This window comes from Onychomys torridus, chromosome 10 (assembly GCF_903995425.1).
Source record: "Onychomys torridus chromosome 10, mOncTor1.1, whole genome shotgun sequence".
In the NCBI taxonomy this organism is placed as follows: Eukaryota; Metazoa; Chordata; class Mammalia; order Rodentia; family Cricetidae; genus Onychomys; species Onychomys torridus.
In genome coordinates this window covers 47,480,154-47,502,687 of record NC_050452.1, presented here as the reverse complement: position 1 = coordinate 47,502,687, position 22,534 = coordinate 47,480,154, and the positions used below count along the sequence as shown (strand labels likewise).

The 22,534-nt window shown below is 35.7% G+C and overlaps 1 protein-coding gene across 2 annotated transcripts in view; it reads right to left on the bottom strand.

The window, feature by feature from the left end:
- Positions 1 to 1,587: 1,587 nt before the first annotated feature.
- The window catches only part of Arap2 (ArfGAP with RhoGAP domain, ankyrin repeat and PH domain 2), a 159,368-nt gene continuing 138,421 nt past the window's right edge, over positions 1,588 to 22,534 (bottom strand). For both annotated transcript variants that reach the window (XM_036201451.1, XM_036201452.1), the window contains 5 exons: positions 16,729 to 16,811; positions 15,756 to 15,791; positions 14,327 to 14,390; positions 9,011 to 9,145; positions 1,588 to 3,878 (listed from right to left, as the gene is read on the bottom strand). In XM_036201451.1, coding sequence (XP_036057344.1) covers positions 3,495 to 3,878; positions 9,011 to 9,145; positions 14,327 to 14,390; positions 15,756 to 15,791; positions 16,729 to 16,811 — 702 coding nt within the window. In that variant the 3' untranslated portion in view covers positions 1,588 to 3,494. The remainder of the gene's footprint in view (positions 3,879 to 9,010; positions 9,146 to 14,326; positions 14,391 to 15,755; positions 15,792 to 16,728; positions 16,812 to 22,534) is intronic.

The following is a 22,534-nucleotide window of genomic DNA, read 5'->3' as shown; positions in this document are numbered from 1 at the left end:
CCATTTTTATTTTTTAAGCAGGTGCTGTGTAGATAATATATGCATCCTTGCTTTATGACAGTGTCTTACAAGTTTTACATTCATTTTTTTTTCCTCTGCTAATTGCAACTTCAGAAGGTTTAATAGCACTCTTGTGGTAGGATGAAAGGATACAGAAAGTATGTCACTCAGGAGCTAACTGACTTAATTTTTCTCCCCTAAGTTTTTGACATGGTAAGCAATAAGAAGAGGTGGTGTGGAAAGAACAAGAAACAGGGAGTTTGGGATATACTGGAGTTGCCATGGGGCATGGATGGGAGGGAGACACTGTGATCCTCTATTGGCCATGAATTCACACTATTTTTTTTTTTTTTTTTGCATGCCTTAGTGTCCTCCTAGGGCACTTCTCCAAACAGAACAGAGCTCACTCTCATGGTCTCCTATTAATGCAAACAACCCTTAAAAGGACATATCTCAAAGTAAGTCACTTTTTGAAATTTTGAAAGTTAAGGCTAAGTGTGAGCTGTTAGGACAAATCAACAAATACAATATGGAAATTGACTTCATTAGCATGTAATTTAGCATAAAAGGGAAAGAAAACTGCTAGAAGCACTTTGAAAGCCAGCAACATCCATTTCGATAAAATGAGAACTACACAAACACATTAATAACTAACATTGATTTATCCACATTCTATTAATATTATTTGCCTGATATACTTGACTCATAATGCATGTATGTGCATGGATACATTTTATATGTGTAGAATAGCAATCACAAAATGACTATGTACAAAGTAGTTATTATTGTGGCTTAAATAAAAATATTTTAATCAAATAATTTTAAAGTATTTAACTTGGAGACACCATGAGTTATTAAAAGTTGACATTCTACATATGCAGTCATGGCAGAGAATGTGAATGCAATGTAGTTATGAACACTTTAAAGTTTACTAAGCTAAAATAACCGTATGCTTTAAAAAGACACACTTTAGTAATCCATAGGACTCATTAGTGTGTGGTTTCCAATACAGATGCACGTGATGGCAAAATGTTCACATTTTAAGCCTAAGTCTCACTTCTGTTGAGTGATGTATCCTGGAGGAAATTTGGATAAGCTGGTAAGAGTGTGAGTCATCTCTGTACATAATCAGATGTTAAAGAGCAACCCCCTTTTTCCAAAGCATCTCCTTCTGCAATATGCAATTTTTGAGTACTTTAGAATTAAAATTTGTCTTTGGAGCAGTGCCAATCAGCAGCCAATCTGTACACAAGTCAGAGCTTTGGCTCCACTGCTCCTGCTTGTGGTTCTCAGAACCATTTTGATGAACCACCAGGTAAAGTTGTTACAGATGGTGGCTGATAGCTGAGTTTATGGGAGCAGAGGTGAAACTGAGTGCTGTCAGTCCTTTTAGGAAATACCTGCCTGCATTCCGCTTTTGGAATAAAGTAAGATTTATTTTGATGTGTTTTTACAGAAAGGACATTTAGATGCATCCTATTTGATCTTTTTTAATCAGAAAAAAAAAAATAAAGCACCTGATTCATTTCACCAGAATAACATTAAACTTCTGAGAGTCATGAATAAAAGAGAAGACTCATGTTCTAGTGGACTTGTAAAACTATTTTAATTTTTACTCAAAATCAGTGAGATGTAACCATTAGCCCTTATGTAACATTTTAAAAATGGAAACAATTATTCATGGAAAAAAAAAAAAAGAAAAACAGAAGTGATCAGATTTAATCTCAACTTTCAGGAGAAATTCCAGTATGGTAGGTCCAACAACCTGACACTTCCCCGAAAAGGCTATATATCTCTTTATTTCATAAAAAATATAAATATCATTACTTATCAAGAAATAAGTTTACTAAAATTACATTTTTCTTCCCAAACAGCACAATATCTTGCTTTGAAGGGAGCGTCTTCAATAGTGCCACCAACTCATAAAACTGCCCTGCAGTTTTACTTATTATTTCAATTAACCTTTTCCTTGGATTTGAAGACTAAATGCCTCTTACTCGTGATAAACTCTGCTATCTTCAGCAAATGTAAAGGGTTAGCATATCTGAGTGAAGACATCCCTTGTACTTCACAACATGTTGCTGACCTGTAAAGAGTGAGTGAAACAAGGGTTTTAGTACATAGACCTGTCTTAAATAGAAAAGACCCCCAGTACATGAGAGGACAAAGAAGCATTGGGAATAAAGATCTGGTATATAGCTTCCATTTGTAAGACACATCAACCCAACTTAACGTGGAGAAGAATTAATAAAAAAGCACTGGTCCTTGACACGAACTATGTATAAGCTAGTGTAGTCTGACTAATGAAAACTGTCAACTCTGTACGCGGTCCTTATGTGGCAACAAAAATACAGGGATATGTCACTTCTGCAGGTAGAAAGAAAGATGAAATGGAATGTGACGTGCCTGCTTGCAAATGTATTGTGCAAGCAGCCATTGGCTTCTTCCAGGGGCCGCATCTTGCATACTTCCAGTCGATACTGATGATACAGAAGTAATCATGATAATGTTACATTAGTAAGCATCATAATGTTACAGTAAAAATGGAAACAACAACAGGAACAAAAACAGAATAAAGGAAAAAAATAGCAAAAGATCCCGTGGCGTTGAATTTTGTTCGTACCAGAAATAGTTGGGAGCCCTAAAGAATTGCCTGCATGTAGTAACAGTGCAAACGACATCCATGCTGGGTCCATGCACACACTCTTCAGTGCAATGTAAGTTCTTATGAGCAGACATTGACAGACAGTTCTGGTATACTAATGTGTCTTGGGACTCATCTACTGACACCATAAATGACAGTGGCCAGTGCCACCACTGACGTGGGCTGGCTGTATATAATTATTGGAAACACTCCAGACACCAACAGTTTTGTTTTGTTTTGTTTTTTATAACAAGCAGTTTCTCCATAACATGCTTTGTTTCTTGGTGAATTAGAATGAATGCTAGGTCATCTCCATGGGTAGTAGAATATTTTTTAACTTCTTGTCTTTCTTCCCAATGTTGGTTGTACAGCTACTGCAATGTCTTTCCCCTTTTGAACTCACTTCCCTTTCTTTTTCTTAAGATGGACCTTTTGTAAACCTAAAAACACATGGCAACTTAATATACAAGCTTTCTCAAAGTGCAAAATATGATACAATTTCATAGGTTTCATGTACACACAGCATTTTATACAATACAGTACAGATTTCTGCTCATAAATTACCCCCACTTATACATCTACTTTCAAAGATCTGGCCACTTACAGTAACCCAAAAATTTATTACAGTTAATACAATTGAACTTTACAAGTTTCCAGACCAAAATAACGTTGATCTTACACTTAACCACATATATACATATTTTAAAATGTTCTTAAATGCTTAGGCATAGATAAACAAATTTCTTAAATACAGACAAATTTGTCTAGATAGAGGAACTCAAGAATTACAGTTTGGTTTCTGGTTTGCACACACTGTATACAACGTTAAAAAAATAACTTGTGTGATGATTTATTTTATTTCTTTCTGTAACGTCTGTTCATCCTGTATCTCTTTGGGAAGAGTTCTTGACCTCTGGAGAACCACACTAAGTTCCTCGATGACGTTTGATGGCAGCTTGTGATCTGGGTCTAAAGCAGTCTTGCTGTTCTTGTCTTCAGTCTTCTTCAGCGTCTTTGGACCTTTAAAGCCCTTTGGCAGGCTGTGTGGGACCTCTGCCTCTGTGTCCTCCAAGCAGTTGAAACTGCGATGTTTTCTGGTACGATTCCGAAGTTTATCATCTTTGTGTTCCAAGCAATGGGCTATGATGGAGGCTCTGTCTTTTAAGCTGGAATCCATGAAGTCTCGATCCTGCTTTTCACCCAGCCGCAGCCTTTCAAGTTCTGCTCTTGCACTCTGAAAGTAGTAGAAAACAGAATATGTCACAGTAAAACCATACTTGAGACAACTGATATTTAGAAAATACACTAAGCAAACAGTTGATGCTTCCCATTCATTTTTTTATGATACATGCTCGAATTTTACTTTAAGCAGCTTGCATGTCTGATTTTTTTCTTTTTAATACTCTTTATAACTTTTTATTACCTACAACCATTTTTAAATTTAAATATATTTTATTCATATTCTTCTCCTTCCCCAAGTTCATGGAGATTAAATTTTAAGTTCTTTCTCAAAAAGCAAACCAAAAATACAATATAACAACAAAACATCCAAAACCTAGAAAATGAAGTACATCACCCAATGATAAAACAAACACCATACTATAAACAAATAAACACACATATATAAAAACTGTGTAGTATATCATTTGTTGGTCAACTACTCCTGAGCATGAGATCTGCCCCAGAGTAGTTGATATACACAGTGCCATTCCATTGGAGAGATTTCTCCCTGTCCCAGCAGGTAGAAATGACAGTTCCATTGTTGACCTTTGCATGTCTGGATTTACATCCATGTCTTGGAGCTATAGCCTCTGATTTGAGAATCAAAATGTAAGTCAGTATTATAAAGAAATTGAGAAGAAGTGTTGCACATAAATCTGTTAAACTTGTTTTCCTGGATTACTTTTCTCCCAGCATATTTAGCCAGTGGAAGTTTTCCCCATATAACACTTGCTTTGATTTCCTACTCAACTTTTAAAGTCTATTAGAGAATAGATATCTATAGATAGATAGATAGATAGATAATAGAAAAAGAGATATATGATAGAAGATAGATATTAGAGATATAGAAGATAGATGGAGAGACAGATGGATAGATAATAAAAAGGATAGCCGGGTGGTGGTGGTGCATGCCTTTAATCCCAGCACTCAGGAGGCAGAGGCAGGTGGACCTTTGTGAGTTACAGGCCAACCTGGTCTACAGAGAGAGATCTGGGAAAGGCACAAAGCTACACAGAGAAACCCTGTCTCGAAAAACCAAAAGAGAGAGAGAGAGAGAGAGAGAGAGAGAGAGAGAGAGAGAGAGAGAGAGAAGAAAAAAAGAAAAAAGAAAGGGCTGGCAGGTCCTGAAGGCAGACTGTAAGTCACCTACAATGAATAAAGGATGGATTCTGAAAGGTGGACTGTATGATCTCTATTGGCTAGCAATATCTATCTGAGGGAAACTGCCTCAGATTCCCAGAGTATTACAACTCAATAAGTATAGGATATAGCTCTATCTATCTACCTATCTTTCTTTCTTTCTTTCTTTCTTTCTTTCTTTCTTTCTTTCTTTCTCTTTCTTTCTTTCTTTCTATCTATCTATCATCTATCTATCTACCTATCTCTCTCTCTTTCGATCTGTCATCTATATCTCTATCATCTATCTCTCCAGCTATTATCTATATCTCTGTCATCTATCTTTTTTTTGTTTTTTTTTTGTTTTTGTTTTTTTGAGACAGGGTTTCTCTGTGTAGCTTTGTGCCTTTCCTGGAACTTGCTTTTGAAACCAGGCTGGCCTCGAACTCACAGAGATCCACCTGGCTCTGCCTCCCCAGTGCTGGGATTAAAGGCATGCGCCACCACTGCCCGGCTATCCTTTTTATTATCTATCCATCTGTCTTTCCATCTAGCATCTATATCTCTATTATCTATCTTCTATCATATATCTCTTTTTCTATTATCTATCTATCTATAGATATCTATTGTCTAATATTTATCTATCCATCTAATCCTCATCTATCTTACAGTGATCATTCATACTATCTTTCAACTATCAAACAGTAAAAACACCAAAACAAAATAAACAGACAAAAACTTTGGCTCTCTTAGATGCATAATTTAAGGGCAAAGTATTCAAACCTATGACAGCATTAATGATTTATTGTTGTTTATGAAGACAGGAATATGGGGTGGAAGGAACACATTCAAAGTCAAAGAATGGGAAAGCAAGAACAAGAGATCACATATGCTTTACAAAACCCATAGGACATGTGCTATGTGCCCTGCATGCTGCATGCTTTGAAGAAAGAAAGACATAAGGAAAAGGGGGGGGTGGTGTGCTGGTGTTAAATGATGAGGTCATTATTTCAAAAGAGAGACAAAGGAGGCAAAGGTAAACAGGAGGTAGTGTGTCACAGGCAGGGCAGTCTGTGTCACCTTAGTTTAACAGAAATGGAGCTCTTCCTCCAGCTTCACACAGCAGCTCTGACTGTCACAGCCAGAGCAACAGATGGGGAACAGGTTCTCAGAGCAAATCTTTAGTCTGGTGCTCATAGATTTCACCCTGAAGCCAAACATGGGGGTTACAGACATGGGGGTCACTGACATGGTCTAAAATCAAGTGACCAACACGTACAAATACGACTGTGGGAAACTCCTAAGTGACTTCCCTGCTGAACTCTGCTTATATGAATAATATCTACCTTTTAAAATGGATAGTCACACCATGAAGTTTAAGTCCTGAAATAATGTTTGAGCTTCTATGATTACTCACTGCCTATTTTCTAAGGTGCACAAAAACTCAAGAATCAAGTGGCTTGCACAGGAACACTTAGGTGGGGGGAACAGGATGTTAGGCTGGCCTGTGTGTTCTCTTCCATCACATCAAAGGGCTGCAGGGTGACGACAGGGAGAGTCTGGGATTCTAATTTACCACTCATTTTGTTGTTATTATTTGTCTAAATAATATTTGTCTAAATAATAAAAGAAGCTTATAACTAATATAAACTATATATAATAAGTATATACAATATTATATTTAAGTCAAGAATTACATTAACAATGTCTATTCCATTAACATTTGACAGATTCAGACAAAAACCTCCATTATAAGTGAGTAATTTTTCTTTGTTACTTTTATTTTACTGATGTTATTCAAAGATCTTTTTTCTTTTGAGACAAGATCTTGCTAAGCTGCCCAGATGGGCCTATGCGCTGGGCTCAAGTCTCCTCCTATACACCCCTTTGAATAGCTGGAAATACAGGTCCACACTACCATGCCCAGCTATGAATGCAGTATTGGGAATGAATGAATTGTCCCACTGTACTCTCCACGCTCCTTTTGACTTTGTCTTGATGTGTATTAGCTGCAAGGCAGACATCATTCTAATAAATTCTTACGTGCAGTAGAACTTAGTCACCATTGATGACTACTAGTTCCATACAAGGAAAGGAACTAAGGACACAATGTTGAGAAAGGAGCTCACAATCTACTGGAAGTGGGTGTGCCTTATAAAATCTTACAAAATCTAAGTATTACATGTGCCTCTTCCTGGGAACAATTTTCATTTTGAGGGTTCTTCAGTTGTCTTATGACTAATTTACCAATTTAATGCTAGAAGCCTCCTGGAAGCCTTCCCTGCCTGAATCACTACTCATACAACTTTCTTCCAAGAGAACAACAACAACAAAAATAATAATAATCAAGTCAGCATGTCTCTCAATGCCAACTACTTTGAAAAGCATTGTTTCCTGACCATGTGTCATGATATGACTGCGTTATTTCTCAGCAATACATCCCACATGGTAAATTTAAATTGTTTTTATTTTTAAACCAAAAGTAAGAAATGTTTAATCATTTTATAATTATATTCTCTTATGTAATTAAGTTACTCTAATTCTGTAGTAAAATTCTTAATTATTCATATGAATAACTTTATTTTTAATTATTGTTGCTTTTATACCCTTTAAAGTCAGTTTTAGTATTTTTAAAGCATTAGAACATTTAAAAAAATCCCTTTGCCAAATTTATTGAATGATATTACCTTTACAAAAATGTTTGGTTTATTTTAATTACTCATATATTTTCTAGCAATTAATATTTCTTAGAATCATTATAAAAACCTTTAACACTTCTTTCCAGTTTTAGTTCATCTGTTTTTGTCGTTGTTATTTGTTTTGTTTTGTTTTTTTGTCTTAGGCATGTTAAAAATCATACTTAAAATTGTGATTTGGGGATTAAGAAATATGTTGTAAGTTTATCTATAGTTGATACTGGTTAATGTATTTTTATCTTAAAATTTTATCTTTTGTTTGTTCCTCTATTGGTCACAAAGCAGTGTTAGGAGACGCTTTGGTCACTGAAAGGCAAATGTCCACTCTATAATGGCTTCATTGGATAAAGCTGTGATTCCCTGGCCCAAGTGCCTATGAGGTACAACTTTGGAATTTTTAAATTCTTGATTGGCTAAGGTATCCACAGCCCTGCAAAGTGGGTTCCTGTCAAAAGCTATAGGGGCAAAATGGACAGAGGTACAGTCATAGTTTCTTAGACACTTAACTTTTCCTCTTATTACATCTGTTAGGCAATATCATGTAGGCCAATATTCAAGTATACCCTGACACAAGAAAAATGTGTGTAAGATATGTTCACTACAATGTTTAAAAAGAATGATTCTAACAGCTTAGCCCAAATTAAAGTCCAAAGAATATGTAATCTATATCATCTTTTACGTAGGTTGTTTTTTTTTAATTTTTGTCTTTGAAAAATTCAGTTAAGGTACTATGCCAAGGGTCATTCCAAAATGAGTTTTGAGAGTAAGCAGCCATGTTCTTTCCCAAGAGACTCAACTTCATGTCAAGATTGACAGCAAAGGGAAAAAAATCAGTTTTTTGAAAAATTTCAAATCACTCATTAATATTCAGAGGTTATTTTGCAGTTCCTTAAAAATCTCTCAGGTTTCCAAGCCTGGATTGTGATTGTGACACTAGAGGTGGGTATCTGTGACATGATCTGGGCTTTTTTTTTTTTTTTTTTTTTTTTTTTACACTCCATATTCACTCAAAGGATGTTATGAGTAACCTTCTGAAATTGATTTGAGACCAGCTTTGCAACCAGGGTGTCTAGATAAATATGCAGAATTGCTTGGCTCCTTGAGAGACTATCAGTGGTGTCATGGATATGTCACGTGTGGTCCACGGTACTCACACAAGTAGCAGAGGGTTACAGACACGGTTCTCTCCATGCAGTATGGATATATTGAGCTGTGCAAAGTGATTACTGCTATGCAGCTGAAGCCAGTGATATAATTGATCTACTCAGCCATGTTTAGTGGTAGGAAAATAAATGGTGGAGGTTACCATAAGAATAACAAGACCATAACCAACCTCAATATTCTTCCGGGCCAGGGTTGCATTCCTCTCATGTTGGATGGGAATCAGAGGTAAACCCCCAATCTTGGGATTCTTGGTTATTGAACGTTTTCTTTCTTTTCCAGCTGGTGGCCATAGATCATTCTCATGCTGTGGAAACACAGTTTAGTGCCATTGGTGTGTGATTTCATTATGTGCTATGCCACATTAGTCACTTGGCTCCCCCACAAATCCACACCAAATAAGCTACTTTCTGTGAGAATGCCATTTGTAATTACTGAGACATTGACTCTGGCAGGCACATGGCTCCAGGATGTGAAACTCTTAAGTGAACCGAGCTTTGAGGTCTCAGTTCAATTTCCAAGTTTGAAACACATGCCTTCTGTACCACTTATCAAACCAAATGGTAGAAAATATTGGAGGAAAATGGCACGTCTCTCTGTAAAACAAAAATAATGTACTTGTCTATATTTTCTAGGCTCTGTAATCATAGTAACTAAACATTTATTTCTTACTTATATCCAAGGTGATTTTTAATATGAAAATAATTTAATCTTATATATATCCCAAATTGACCTAAGGCATGGAGAGCTGAAAAAAAAAAATAGCCCTATTTTGTGACCTTTTGAAAAATAAAACTTTTTCATCTAATTTAATTTCAAAGAAATGTTACCCTTTTACACACACATTTATAGTGAAAATCACTCTATAACAGAAAGAGTGGTGCATTTTTCCTCAAATTATTGGCTGAATTCTAGTCCACCAAACCATCATAGCCATGCCCAGAAAAAACAACTTAATTTTGCAATGGGGGATAAGTGCCCACAGGTAAAAATGTAAGCGCTAAGTGCTTAATCCTCGAAATACACACATATAAAAGTTATTTAAAGATTTCTATTTCCTAGGGTAGATTAACATTTTAGAAGTAGGGAAAGGCAAATTGATTTTCAGACAGCAATCTATCAAAGGAACAAACAGTGAACACCAAACTAAAATGAGTTCACAGATGTTGGATGAAATAAAAACAAATGGTAATTATATGTAACTAAAACACTCTGTATTTTGTTCAAATTTTAAGATACATCAGCAAAATTTTATGGGTAGTTAGTATTTCAATATATTGTTTTATTGCAAATAATTCATTTCCAGAAGTTTTGACTCGGTGACTATAACGTACTGCTAATTTATAATGAGGGGCATATTTTGTTTTTACTAATATACATACATTTATTTAATCCTCAAGAATTCTACAGTAAAAGTCCAGCTTTTGTCAGACTTGATGAATATCCCTTAAAATTATGGAAGGATTGATCTCAATTCATAAAAGCTGTAATGATAGATTATGTAATATTTAATCACTGAAAAAGTTCCAAACTTCATTATTATTATTTTTTATGTCATGGCTCCAAACACAGTTAAAATACCTTTGATGTTTTATAATTGGGATATTCTTAACAAGTAAAGTCGAGAGAAAACAGGCTGAGCAGGAACTCAGTAAGTTTTGAAAATTATGCTTGCAATTTCTTGAGATATATATAGTGTACAAGGTCTAAGTGAGAGGTGTTTGAGGTCTCATTGAGTGTTATAATTTACCATTTATAAGCTATTGGTAGGTGATTTCAGAAGTCATATAAGAGAGATTGTCTAACTGGGGATTGTACTATGGGCATCATGACCAATGATCACTCTGCCAATGTCCAATTCTGCCTCTCACTTTCTTCTTTTTATCTTTTCTGCTGACTTCATTTCACTCATTGTAGATACTTTTTTGACTTTTGATCCTTGATGCTATTCACCCTCATCATTCTTCTAAATTTTCCTTTTTCCCGTTCTTCAAACCCTGGCTTAAATTCATGGTGAATTAGTAAATTCACTTCTTTATAATTCTCCTCAAGACATGTGTTTCTTTTCCTTACATTACATTTTTTTTTCTTCAAATCCCTGGACTTCATTATAATTTGCCTGTTTCAACAGAACCTACTAATTGGTGGATTAAAATACAGAGGATTTTTCTGTAGATCCATTTCACTTTAAAGTTAACTTTAAACGTAATAGTGATTAGCAAACACTGCCATAAGACAACTTGTTTCCTCATTATTTGAGTATTATTTCTCACTTACTCCTTCATCCTAAAACTTCTAACCGCCTTTCCTGCCTCACAAGTGCTAAACCCACTGATTTAAATCACTAATCACTTAAATACATAATTTTACATAGTAAAATATACTAATTTCCTTATATCCATCACAATGTAACTGAGTTTTCCTTTCTCTCTGCTGTCAGCAATTGTTCTGATTGCAAGCAGTTTTTCTCCATGATATCTTAAATTGCCCAGTAGGCTGCAGCCAATATCATGTGAGCAAAAGAAAAATCTACCACTCTTTCTGATGTATAATGAATTCAAGCAATGGTGAACAACAGTGCTTCCTAGTGTCTGACCATACCCTGGGTTATCTCCATTGGCATATTTGAAAAAAAGATATATATGCTATCCTGTCTTATAGTCAATCCAACTGAAACCACGAAATCTGCATTGGCCTCATACCCCTAACTAATCACACTAGTCACAAACTCATGATCTCTACCTGTATTTTATTCTGTCATTCCTTCTTACATCTTCTATTTTTTTCAAGTCTGCTTGATCTCAAAATATAGAACACCCTAGTGTTACTAGACAGTTCTCTGTTTCTCCCTGTTTTATTTTTTTAAAACATCCCATGCACTTCTACAGCTTCCAATGCAATCCAAATGACAACTTGTCCCACATACACATTTTAACCTTTAACTTTTGCCTGGATTTTTAAAGTCTGATTTGCAATTCAGCATGTTCACTTGTGTATTTCATAGATCTAACAGAACTCCTGGCTTCCTTCTATAGCTCTGGTAACATTCTGTACAATCATCAGTTGCCTAGGTCTTTAACATTAATTGAAATAAAGGTTTAAAAAAAGAGAAAAAAAAAACATAAGAAACACACACTCAAAACAGGTTATCCACAAAAGGCACACCTAATCTTGTGTTTATTTACACCCTCAAGTTTTGTAGGAAGTGTTAAAATTTCACTTACTTAAAAATATGAACCTATTATAATATCACTATTCTAAATGCAGCAAATTTTCATAATTATTGAAACTGAAACCATGAAGTATTCAAACTTTAAAATATAACAAAATTATAATTTACTAATATTGTACTTAAAGACTGAGCTATTCTATCTAGCTCAATAGGAGGCTCTCCAGTGAACTTAATAGAAGGTAGACAGACCTCCCTATGGACATACAGCAAGAAGAAGACAATTTCATGGACATGATGCCCCGTACACAGTACTTATCTTTAGTATAAAACATGGCATCTAAGAAATGAGAAGTTTGCTTCAGATATATTCTTTAGAAAGAAACTCAAATGAAAATGAAAAAAAAACAAAAACAATAATGCCTACTTCAACAGAAGAAGTAAAATTCTTGTAACAAACAAACACAAGAATCAGGGTCTTCTTTAATTTCTACTGCTTCTTTCAAACTAAATAACCCATGAATTTAAAAAAACAAAACAAAACAAAAAAAACTTTCAGTTTATTTCAAAACGATTCCTCGGTCTTTCTGTTCCGCACATTGCCTCTGCTCAAGCCTGGGCAGACATCTGCCACCCAGCTGTTCTTCCCGCTTTCTCCTTTGACTCTGTAATTGTCTTCCAGTTAAAAACACTGCAGCTAAATCTTTCCTGTTTCAAGCACTCAACGTGGCTCTCACACCTTGTCTCCTATCCCTCAGTGAAAGCCTTAGGATATTTGGGAAATGAGTGGGTTGTAGTGCCACCTCAAGTCTTGGAGCTGTGGGCTCCATCCACAGAATCCCACCCTTGAATACCTGGAAAATCCCCCTCCCCTCTTCACACAGACTTCAGCTCACCTATAACCTTCTCAGAAATCCATTCCCTGAGAACTACTCTCAACCTGTGTCCTCCCTTACCTCAAGTATTCCACCTCCTTTCCCAGTTCCTGACATCTGCTTCATTTTATCACACTTGATTTCAGCTCTGATCCAATTACCTGTTTATTTTAGTCATTGTTTTCATATTTTGGAAACACTCAGTACATATTTGGGGAAGCACAATAGGCTCCAGGAGGCAGATACACATGAGAGCCAAATAAGCAAGAGTTGTTCTCACTGAGTTTACAGTATAGCAGAAAAGGCACAAACAAAACAACTAATTATACATATGCTTTTAATTAGTGCTACAATGGAGAAGTGCTATTCATTCCCCGACTGTCAACATGAAGGTCTATTGACTCCCATTCTGAAAACAAAAACATCAATTTAATTGAGCTGTAAACAGATACTGTAGTAGCTTTTGACTGTATGCTCCCGACTATAAACAAAGCACTTCATGTCTAGAGTTTTGGGTTTTAAGTACAGTATGGGTATCTGATTTTTCAAAATGAAGAAAGGACTCAAATGTTAGCAATTCACCTTCCCCCCCTCCCGCCTCCCTAAAACTGGTGATAAAGTGAAAGAGGTTAAAAGGGCATCTGTATTCATCTGTGGAAAAGTTAGGAAACTAAATCACAGAGAAATGCTTTCCAAAACAAATAAGGACTAGATTTGGGAGCGAGGTTGTGAGTTAACGTTTTCATTGTAAGAAATATGAACAGATCTGAACAGCTATAGTGACAACTTATTCATTAGCCACAAATTCCAATGCTCTGTGAGAAGCACTATTGCTAATTCAGCTGGAAAATGTTGAAAAAAATTCAACTAATAGGTCTATTAACCCTTTGTCAAAACAACTTGTCTTCAAGTGGAAGACTGAGTGTGAAGCTGAGTCTATGGGTCTCAGTGACCTGAGTGGTGTGCACTATATTAATGAACAGTTTCAAGAAAACTCAGGCTCTACTGTGCATCCTAAGGGATACAAATCTTGATTCTTACAAAGTATTTACCATAGATGAGGTTTCAAAGAAATGTACTTTTCTAGCCTTCTTTCTTCAATGACAGAGGAGGAAGGATGACAGGAGAAGGCAGAGTGTACACTTCTGTATGAAGTTCTGCATGCTATTGCAGAGCAGTGAGAACCCAGGCAAGGCTACTCTCTGGACCAGCACTTCCCCCTAAGATTAAGGGCCACTATGCTGGCAGGAACAAGAAGCCTAGACAGTCACCATAATCTCCTCTTTCAAAGAGCAATGGAAAATTTGGATTTCCATATATGTAAAAATACATTCAAGTGAAAGCGTGCCAATTGTGTACACTACAAACAAAAACTCAATGAAAATTACAAGCACATTAGCATTTCCTTTAAACAGTAATTAGATGGTTATAACAGATATCATACCTGGGCAATAAAGATACTGGCCATCCACTCCATCTGGGCTTGTAAGCTGTCACAACATAGGTGCCTACAAAACAAGGTTTATATTATAAATACTTGGAAAAGACAGTTGCTTTTCCACACTGTGGGCAGTAAAATTAATAGTAAGAAATATTTCTGAACTCTTCCAAATTTACGGTTTAATGAAAGCAAACACAGACTATGTTAGTAGAAGTGGTTTCAATCTTCTGGGAAGTAAATGTCAAATTGGCCCAAGGCCAATGATCAGCAATATTTTGGGAAGGCAAAGTCAGTGTCATTTGCTGATTTCATGCATATGGCAGTAACCCAGCTTTACTCCAGAGACTCTGATTGGAACATATGTGCACATTCATGGGGTGCAGACATTTTTTTAAAGGGCTTAGACGTGGTTTTGTCATATAAATATCACTATGGGTCCGTTGGCAGTCATTCACTAAGGTTTTACTAAAACCGTAAATAAAGCAGCTCTTACTCTTAAGCATTGCACAGGACAATAGGGAAGCTGGCCATGCAAACAAATAAATAGCACAGTAAGAGAACCAAGAGGCATGCTTTAGAAAAACACAGAAATAGCAGATGCAGGGAGAGGGAGTCTGGAGAGGGTAAGAAGAGTTCAGTTTTGAAGAGGTAGATTTTGTAAATGATGTTAGAATGAAATGGTGGACATTTCAATGAACTTACACTCTTCACATTCTTGGACTTACAAATGATAAGTAAAAACAATTTATTTGAAAAAATGGGAAAAAAAGACGTTTCTAAAGCTTGTTTTCTTCTTCACTAGTCATGTTAAGACACTGTATTTTTTCATCACTAGGCAAATATGAAATCATCTCATGTGATCACTGGAAAGAAGTCAGCAGTGTTTGAGTAGAGAACACAGTAGGAAAGCAGAGTCACAAGTGTAAATGTACTCCCCATAAACCAGGCAGATTAAGGAGCCCTGGCCCCTAGGAGTGGGGTAAAGAAGGAACGAGGAAGGGTCCAACCTAACACAACCCGGGGACTAGCTAGATACATAAGTTTAATGAGGAGAAGGCTTTCAATATGATCTGGGAGACAAGCAGGAGAAGGAAGACAAAGGGAAAAAATACAAGGAGAAAACAGGTTTGAAAACAGGCTATGGATTTTTTTTTTAAAGCTTCAACTTAGGTTTTATCTTTAAAAAGTATGAACGTTAACTTTGTCTATTTATTTCCTAAAAGCTAGATTCCAGTACTATCTACTGTCTATGAAAGAAATCTGATGTAGTTTCTTGAAAGAGACATTAACAAGTATGTGAGATTATATTTAACTGAACTTAATACAAGTTTATTTCCTTTTTCTTATCTGTAGTTCTGCCTATGCCATGATGTCATTCTTTACTCAAAGTTGTCAATATTATATAAAATATAAAAGCTGCCAGTTAACTTACCAGTGGTGCTTTTCAGAATATGCGGTCAATCCCCAACTGCATCAGAGAAACACAAACAATATGTTAAACACATCCCTGCCATTGTCATAATTCATGATGTGAGACATCTAGTGAAGGCCCATTAACAGAACTCAGCCAATAAAGGTACCACAACCTTGAGCCTCTGAAACTTATTCTTTAATGCTTGTATTTGGTGCATTAACAAATTTTGTGCTATCATAAGTAGTCTGTCTCAGGTATTTTTAATAGCAATACATAGTATATGATGAATATACTAAGGACAAATATCTATGCAAATAGCTGAAGTCAGGTGTGTGTATGTGTGCATTTGTAATACATGTATATGTCTTAAGCTTAAAAATTAAATATGGAGGCAAAAGTAAGAAAAATTTTCAGTAATGGAATCTGAGAACTACAGGTCATTAAAGAGTTTTCTGGAATAATATAATAGTATTACTTAGATAATCAAAGTGTTACAGTATAAATTGAATGTAGTGTTCATCAAATATTAAAGGATGCAATATTTAAGATGCTCCATTATTGTGGAGCTAAGAAAAATTCCAGAGCCAGGATCAGAACATTCTAAAAGCAAAGCATCAGAAAGCTGGAAAGGCAGTGTGAGATTTCTTTTATTTAGTGTGTTTGGAGCATTCCTCCTAAAACCCCAGACACTGCTGTGTGCTGTCAAGGAATGGGAGGCCAAGGAATCCTTTTCTGGAAGTTGCTGACATCTCCTGAGGATTTCCTGACTCATCCAAGTCAGAGGGCAGGCTGTAAGGAGCTTAACCTTTTCCAGAGGTGAGAACCATCACCTCTCTCATATACTCACAAAGCCACTCAATCCACCCAAGGATCCCAGGTACAGATGAAGGATTCAGGATTTACAGGTGTTAAACTAATGCCACTCATCCCCAAGCCCTTCAACAGACTTAATTCCTGTTTTGTTTTGTTTCCCTCTTACCCCTTTCTTTACCTGGTTGGTGGCTTCATTTTCTTCTTCACACCAAGATAAAACTTCATCAGGTTGAGAGAAAACATCTTCTCATGCTTGCTGCTCTGAAAGGGAAGAAAGTATAACCTGGAATTAAGTAGACTTTACATATGCTTAACATTTCTGTAGAAATAAATAAACGCACTCAGAATTCTTTATTATGTCCCACATTTATGACGCTTTTAGCAAATAAAGACTGATTTGATTATAATATGACCAAATAGATAATAAATTTAAGTAGAAACTGTATAACATCATAATTGGCACACATATCTATCTAGATGTCAGATTGCCTTGGGTCAGATTTTATCACTGAATGAAAAAACAATTTTATAAATTATGGATTTTACAATTAGGGAAAACAGACCATGTGTACCCGGGGCTCACAATGAATGATTCTAAGTAGTTCAATTGATGAAAATGATCAAGAATAACTTATTAAAATACATCCTAAAAGGAATTTATGCTTTCTTTGGATCATTGACATGTTCTCCATACCCCATTGAAAGTAAGTATTTGTGCTTCAGTAAGTGACCAAAGGATGCTAAATGTTGATTACAGAAGGGAAGTGATAGCAAAAGTGAGAGGTAGTGGACAACTGAAGGGAACAGCATCTTCTAGATCCAACAGGACGGATGCAGGCATGCACTCCCAGACTGGGGCAGCACAAAGGAGGCCTGCACACGTACAAGCCAGACAAACGCCTAGCCTTCGGAAAGGAAAATGGACACAGGTCCAACCTCTCACCAAGAATCTATTTGCGTTTGATACCAGCTGGGAAAGAAATATCATTTTTTCCAGTGAGCATCCTATCTCTTTTTCTCCCCCTGCCCCCACTCTTAGTGATTTTTCATCCCCTCCGCACTGGAACTCTCTCTGTAGACCAGCCTGGCCTCAAACTCAGAGAGATCCACCTTCTTCTGCCTCCAGAGTGTTGGGATTAAAGGCACGTACCACCTTCGCCCACTCCCCTCCCCACTTTTAAGTGAGTTTTTCTGTTTAATTTATGTCTTTCTTTGCATGTTGTTTTTCCTGCTTTATTTATTTATTTATTGAGAGAGAAATGAACATGAAGTTGGGTCAGTAGAAAGTGGAGAGGAAAAATATAATCAAATTAATATATAAAATTTTAAATAAAACAAGATATTTTCAAAATAAAAAAAGAACCCATGGCCACTTACATGTATTTTTTACATGTCATTTGTTTGGCAGGGCCAAAGGTTGTATCATGTTCTGATTTAAACATGATTTAAAAATCATATATATCAGCTGGGCAGTGGTGGCACATGCCTGAATCCCAGCACTCAGGAGGCAGAGCCAGGCGGATCTCTGTGAGTTAGAGGACAGTCTGGTCTACAGAGTGAGATCCAGGACAGGCACAAAGCTACACAGAGAAACCCTGTATCGAAAAACCAAAAACAACAACAACAACAAAAATCATATATATCCTATTCTTTATCCATGGATACCAACACTTTTATAAAAAGTAATTTTATAAAAATTTTAAATTTTAAAAATTTTATAAAATAATAACCATTGAAATAATTTATCATAAACCATTCTCCATATCCTAAAAATTCTCAAATAAATGGTTTTAAACTGATAGGAAGATAGGATTCATAAATAAGAACAAGGAGTTTGAGGTCAGAGAGGCCTCGTATAGATCTGTTTTGCTTCTTGTAGTTTTGTGATTTTGCACTATTTTTCTTTGTAAGTTGAAAAAATAAAATTACTTGCCATCTGGATTGTGTAGGGAGAAAGTGAATGTGTAACCAGAGTGTTATTTTGAAAGGTTATTGTAATGGTTCAATAACAACAAAAATGCCTATCAAGGTTAGTCTAGGGATTGGCATAAAATGAACTCACAGGAAGTAGCAGCTTCCATAAACATAGACATACAGCCTCGTGCAAATTCCAGTACAGAGATTTGCTAGGATGCAAGGAAATGCATCAAAGCTCAAATGCCTAGCTCGACTATGTATTATATATTAAAGTGTCACTGTGATGTCATTTCTTTATTACCAATCAAACTTGCAAAGTAAAAGTTATGGTTATGTTTATAAAGTTAAAAGCTGATTTCAGGAGAATGCAGAGGAGATACTTATAGGAAAAGTCACAAAGAAGGAAGCAAGAACTCAATGCTTTGCTGACAAGTGGCCTCTGGCAGTGACTGAGCCCTACAATGTACATAGGGAACTTACATCTATACAGTTTTAGCACTGTTTCTCACTATCACTGAAGACATATGCAGACACATTTCATTAATTAATTGGCCATTATGGGTCAGTAACAGTAACAGAAGCACGGATTATGAATAAGTTGTTTTTACTAAGCAAACACAAAACTTTGATCTCAAACAATGTATATCCTTGTCTTTGCTTATTTCTTTTTATTAGCACTTAAAATATTGATGTGGAAATAAGGTCTCTTTTAAATAGAATGTTCAATTGCAGTTGCTGTTTGCCTTAATTTTGCCAAACTCACTATGTAGCCGAGTAAAACCATATCCATATGCTTCCATTACTCAAGTGCTATGATTATAAAAATGGACCACAACACTGGGTTTAGTCATCCTTAACTTTTGTTAATTCAAGATATTCTAGTACAGTTGACAGACACTTGTTTTCTCAGTCTTGTGAATTTTGATGGTTGCTATTTTTAAATATTTAATTATTTTATCAACCTGAAAAATTCTAGATTTCAATATAAGTGGAAATTTAAATTAAATAATTATTTCATTCCAATTTATTTAACAAAGGTCCATAGTTAACACATGCAATTTTTATGACAAAAATTAAATCTTGATAAATAATTCTTTCCCTGGACTTTACAGTGTCATCCCTCTATGCTCACTTTTATTTTAAGTTGAATTATTTGAGGCTTCTCTCATGTTTTGCACATGTTAATAGCTGGAAAAATACTTCAAGACCATTTCATTTTTTTATCACCAAAAGTATTTGCTAGTTTCCTTCTCTATTTTTCCTTTGGAGGTAAACTATTATTTTTTACACAGTTGGAAAAATATAACTCTGAGCATTTGAGAATTACAATAGCGTTAGAAATCAATATCAGTGAGGTTAAATCGATTTTTATTAGTGAAGTTCTATGGTTCCCTTTTTAGTCTCTATTTCTTGTTAAGGGCATTTAAAAATACTTGACGTATTTTCTCTTATAAATCCAACTGAGGATTGATTTTTTGTATATCGATCTTATAACTTGCTAACTTGTTGAATTTCAAGGAGTATGATTTAACCTCCTACATTAAAAAAAAAAAAATTGAAAGTCTTTTGTGTGATCATGAGGTATGGCAGTTTAGGTTCTACTGAAGAAGATGGCCATTGAGCCTTCATGCTATCAGGTGATTCCTGGTTACCTTTGTAGGAGATTAAATCATACTGCAAGTGAGGCTAACATCCTCCCCAGCAGATTAGTTGGCTAATCCCTGTTACAAATACCATGCTTGCTACAAAGTAGAGCGAAAGGCAGCAATCCCAATGGCATAGGAATGAGGGCATTTGCATGTTTTAGAAGCCCCATGCCTAATGTTGCTAGCCTTTACATATCCAGGATACTGGTAAGTCCAATACTGTTTGCATTTCAAAAACTTTTTGCTTGCAGATAAAGAGCATAAAGCAATGGAATTCTCTACAACACTCCTGGTATGAGAGTTTATCACTTCATACCATCCTAAAGTCACAACTAGAGAGGCAACTCCAAAGCAAGGAAAAGATATCTCTTATGCATTTTGACGTTTTAACTGAACATGCATATCAAGGAACTGCAAAAGTCCCAATGGAAAGTTCTATAAATACAAATCTCAGTTGGCATGATAACTAACTCTCTCTGTCTCTGTCTCTCTCTCTGGTTTGCCTAATTCCTGGTGAATGCCTCCAAAAATTCAACAAACTAAACTTTTATGAAATCTATAATGTGTTGCTTGAGTTACTACATTTCAAAGTTAAGTCATTAACTAAATCAATTAAATAAGTGAGCTTTAAAATTATTCCTGAGGCTAAAAAGAGTCTTCTTATTAGTGCAGGCAACTGTTAAGGACACCTCCCCCCTTACTCCTTTGCTTTTCTACCTTTTCTTCCTCCGTTTTTCACACCATTAACAGTCTAATGGTAATATTCTTTGAAACCTCTCACCTTTTATGTAAATCAGTTCTGAACATATTTTAATTAACATTTTCTGTGCTTGGAAAATCTATGAAAACAAAATCTATCTTCCCTTGTGTATTACTCTAATTTGTTGTTAATGAACATTCATAAATTATTTCTAATTAACAGTTGCTTTAAATATACTTCTCAGTTTATAATTTCTACTTCCTTCTCAGAAAATAATTTTCTAAATGTATAAAGGGCACATATATTAGTGAAAGCTGTCCCAGAGCCAAATCTTTAGCCAAATAAATATAAGGATTTTACTATTGATTATTTAATGCAAAATCTTTTGAAAGGTTAGCATTGGCAATGGCATAATAATCAATATTAACAGGCCTGTGGTATGAAAATAAATAAGGAGCAAAATAAAACCATGGGGTGAAAACAATAGGAGTTTGGGTTTAGAGAAAAGAGTCTCTCACCTGCTGTCTTTGAGAATAAGGCATGAGCTGGACAGATTTAGTTTGGTGGGACAAATGCATTTGAATCATCAGACTATATTCTGTAACTGTGGTCCTTATGGTTTAAAATCCTGGGTGCTTATGATATATTGCAGATGACCCTACATGTCTGTCTGTCTACCATGTGAGTGCCTGGCACCAACCTACATCAGATGAGGGTGTCTGATCCCCTAGGACTGGAGATACAGGTGTTTGTGAACTTCCAGGTTGGTGCTGGGAATAAAATCTTGGTCCAATGTAAAAGTAGTCAGTGCTCTTAACTCTTTAGCCCTCTCTCCAAACCCTGAACACTTGGTACTATCTGGATGAAAAGGTTAAATCATCTTCAAATAAATTGTCAGCCAAAATTCTGAGCTACAATAATTTTAATTAATTGTCCTTAGGTAATCCTTTCATAGAGTCTTTATAATCTGACATCTGGGAGGAATGGATTCTGTCTACATTGCTTATTGGCTATAAATTTTTTGGACATTTATGTAAAGTCTTTGTGGCTCAATTTCTTCATATATCAAGAAGGAATAGAAACAGTCCCTATTCCAGGGAGCTTTTAGAAAATGCCATGAAGCCAGCCAATCCACATATTCTGTTGTTATACAATAGCCACACTATTGTCATTGTGGGATAGTGTGGCCACATTGCTGTTCCTTCATGAAATTAATACTAAAAGATAAATTGTTATATGGGCCTTCCACTGGTATACAGTAGAAAGAGTCTGGGCCTTGAATGGACAAAATATTCAATTTGATTATTAAAAGCCCTAGGGTGATATCCAATTGAAAACACAACACTTCACCAACATGTTAAAAGTATACAAGATCAATGACCAAGTAAATCAGAACAAGGTAGGTGGCTCATTATGGAGAAGTAGACAAGGTTAACCAAGTTATGTTTTAGATCACTAAAATAATCAACTGTAAAGTTTAGATTTGATTTTCACAAATGCAAATCTAAGGTTCAAGAACCTTAAAATGCATTCACATAGCTCAAAACATGTAGGTGGCTTATTTCTAAAAAGCCTACTTTTCTTCTAGAGAGAGAATAGAATCACAGCACCAAAGAGCAACCATGTGATATTCAGTCAGGCTCCTTTTTGAGTGTGTCAGGTGGAATGAGGAGATGGACAGTGCTTCTCTGTAGCTACTACTCCATCTTCTTCCTGCCCCC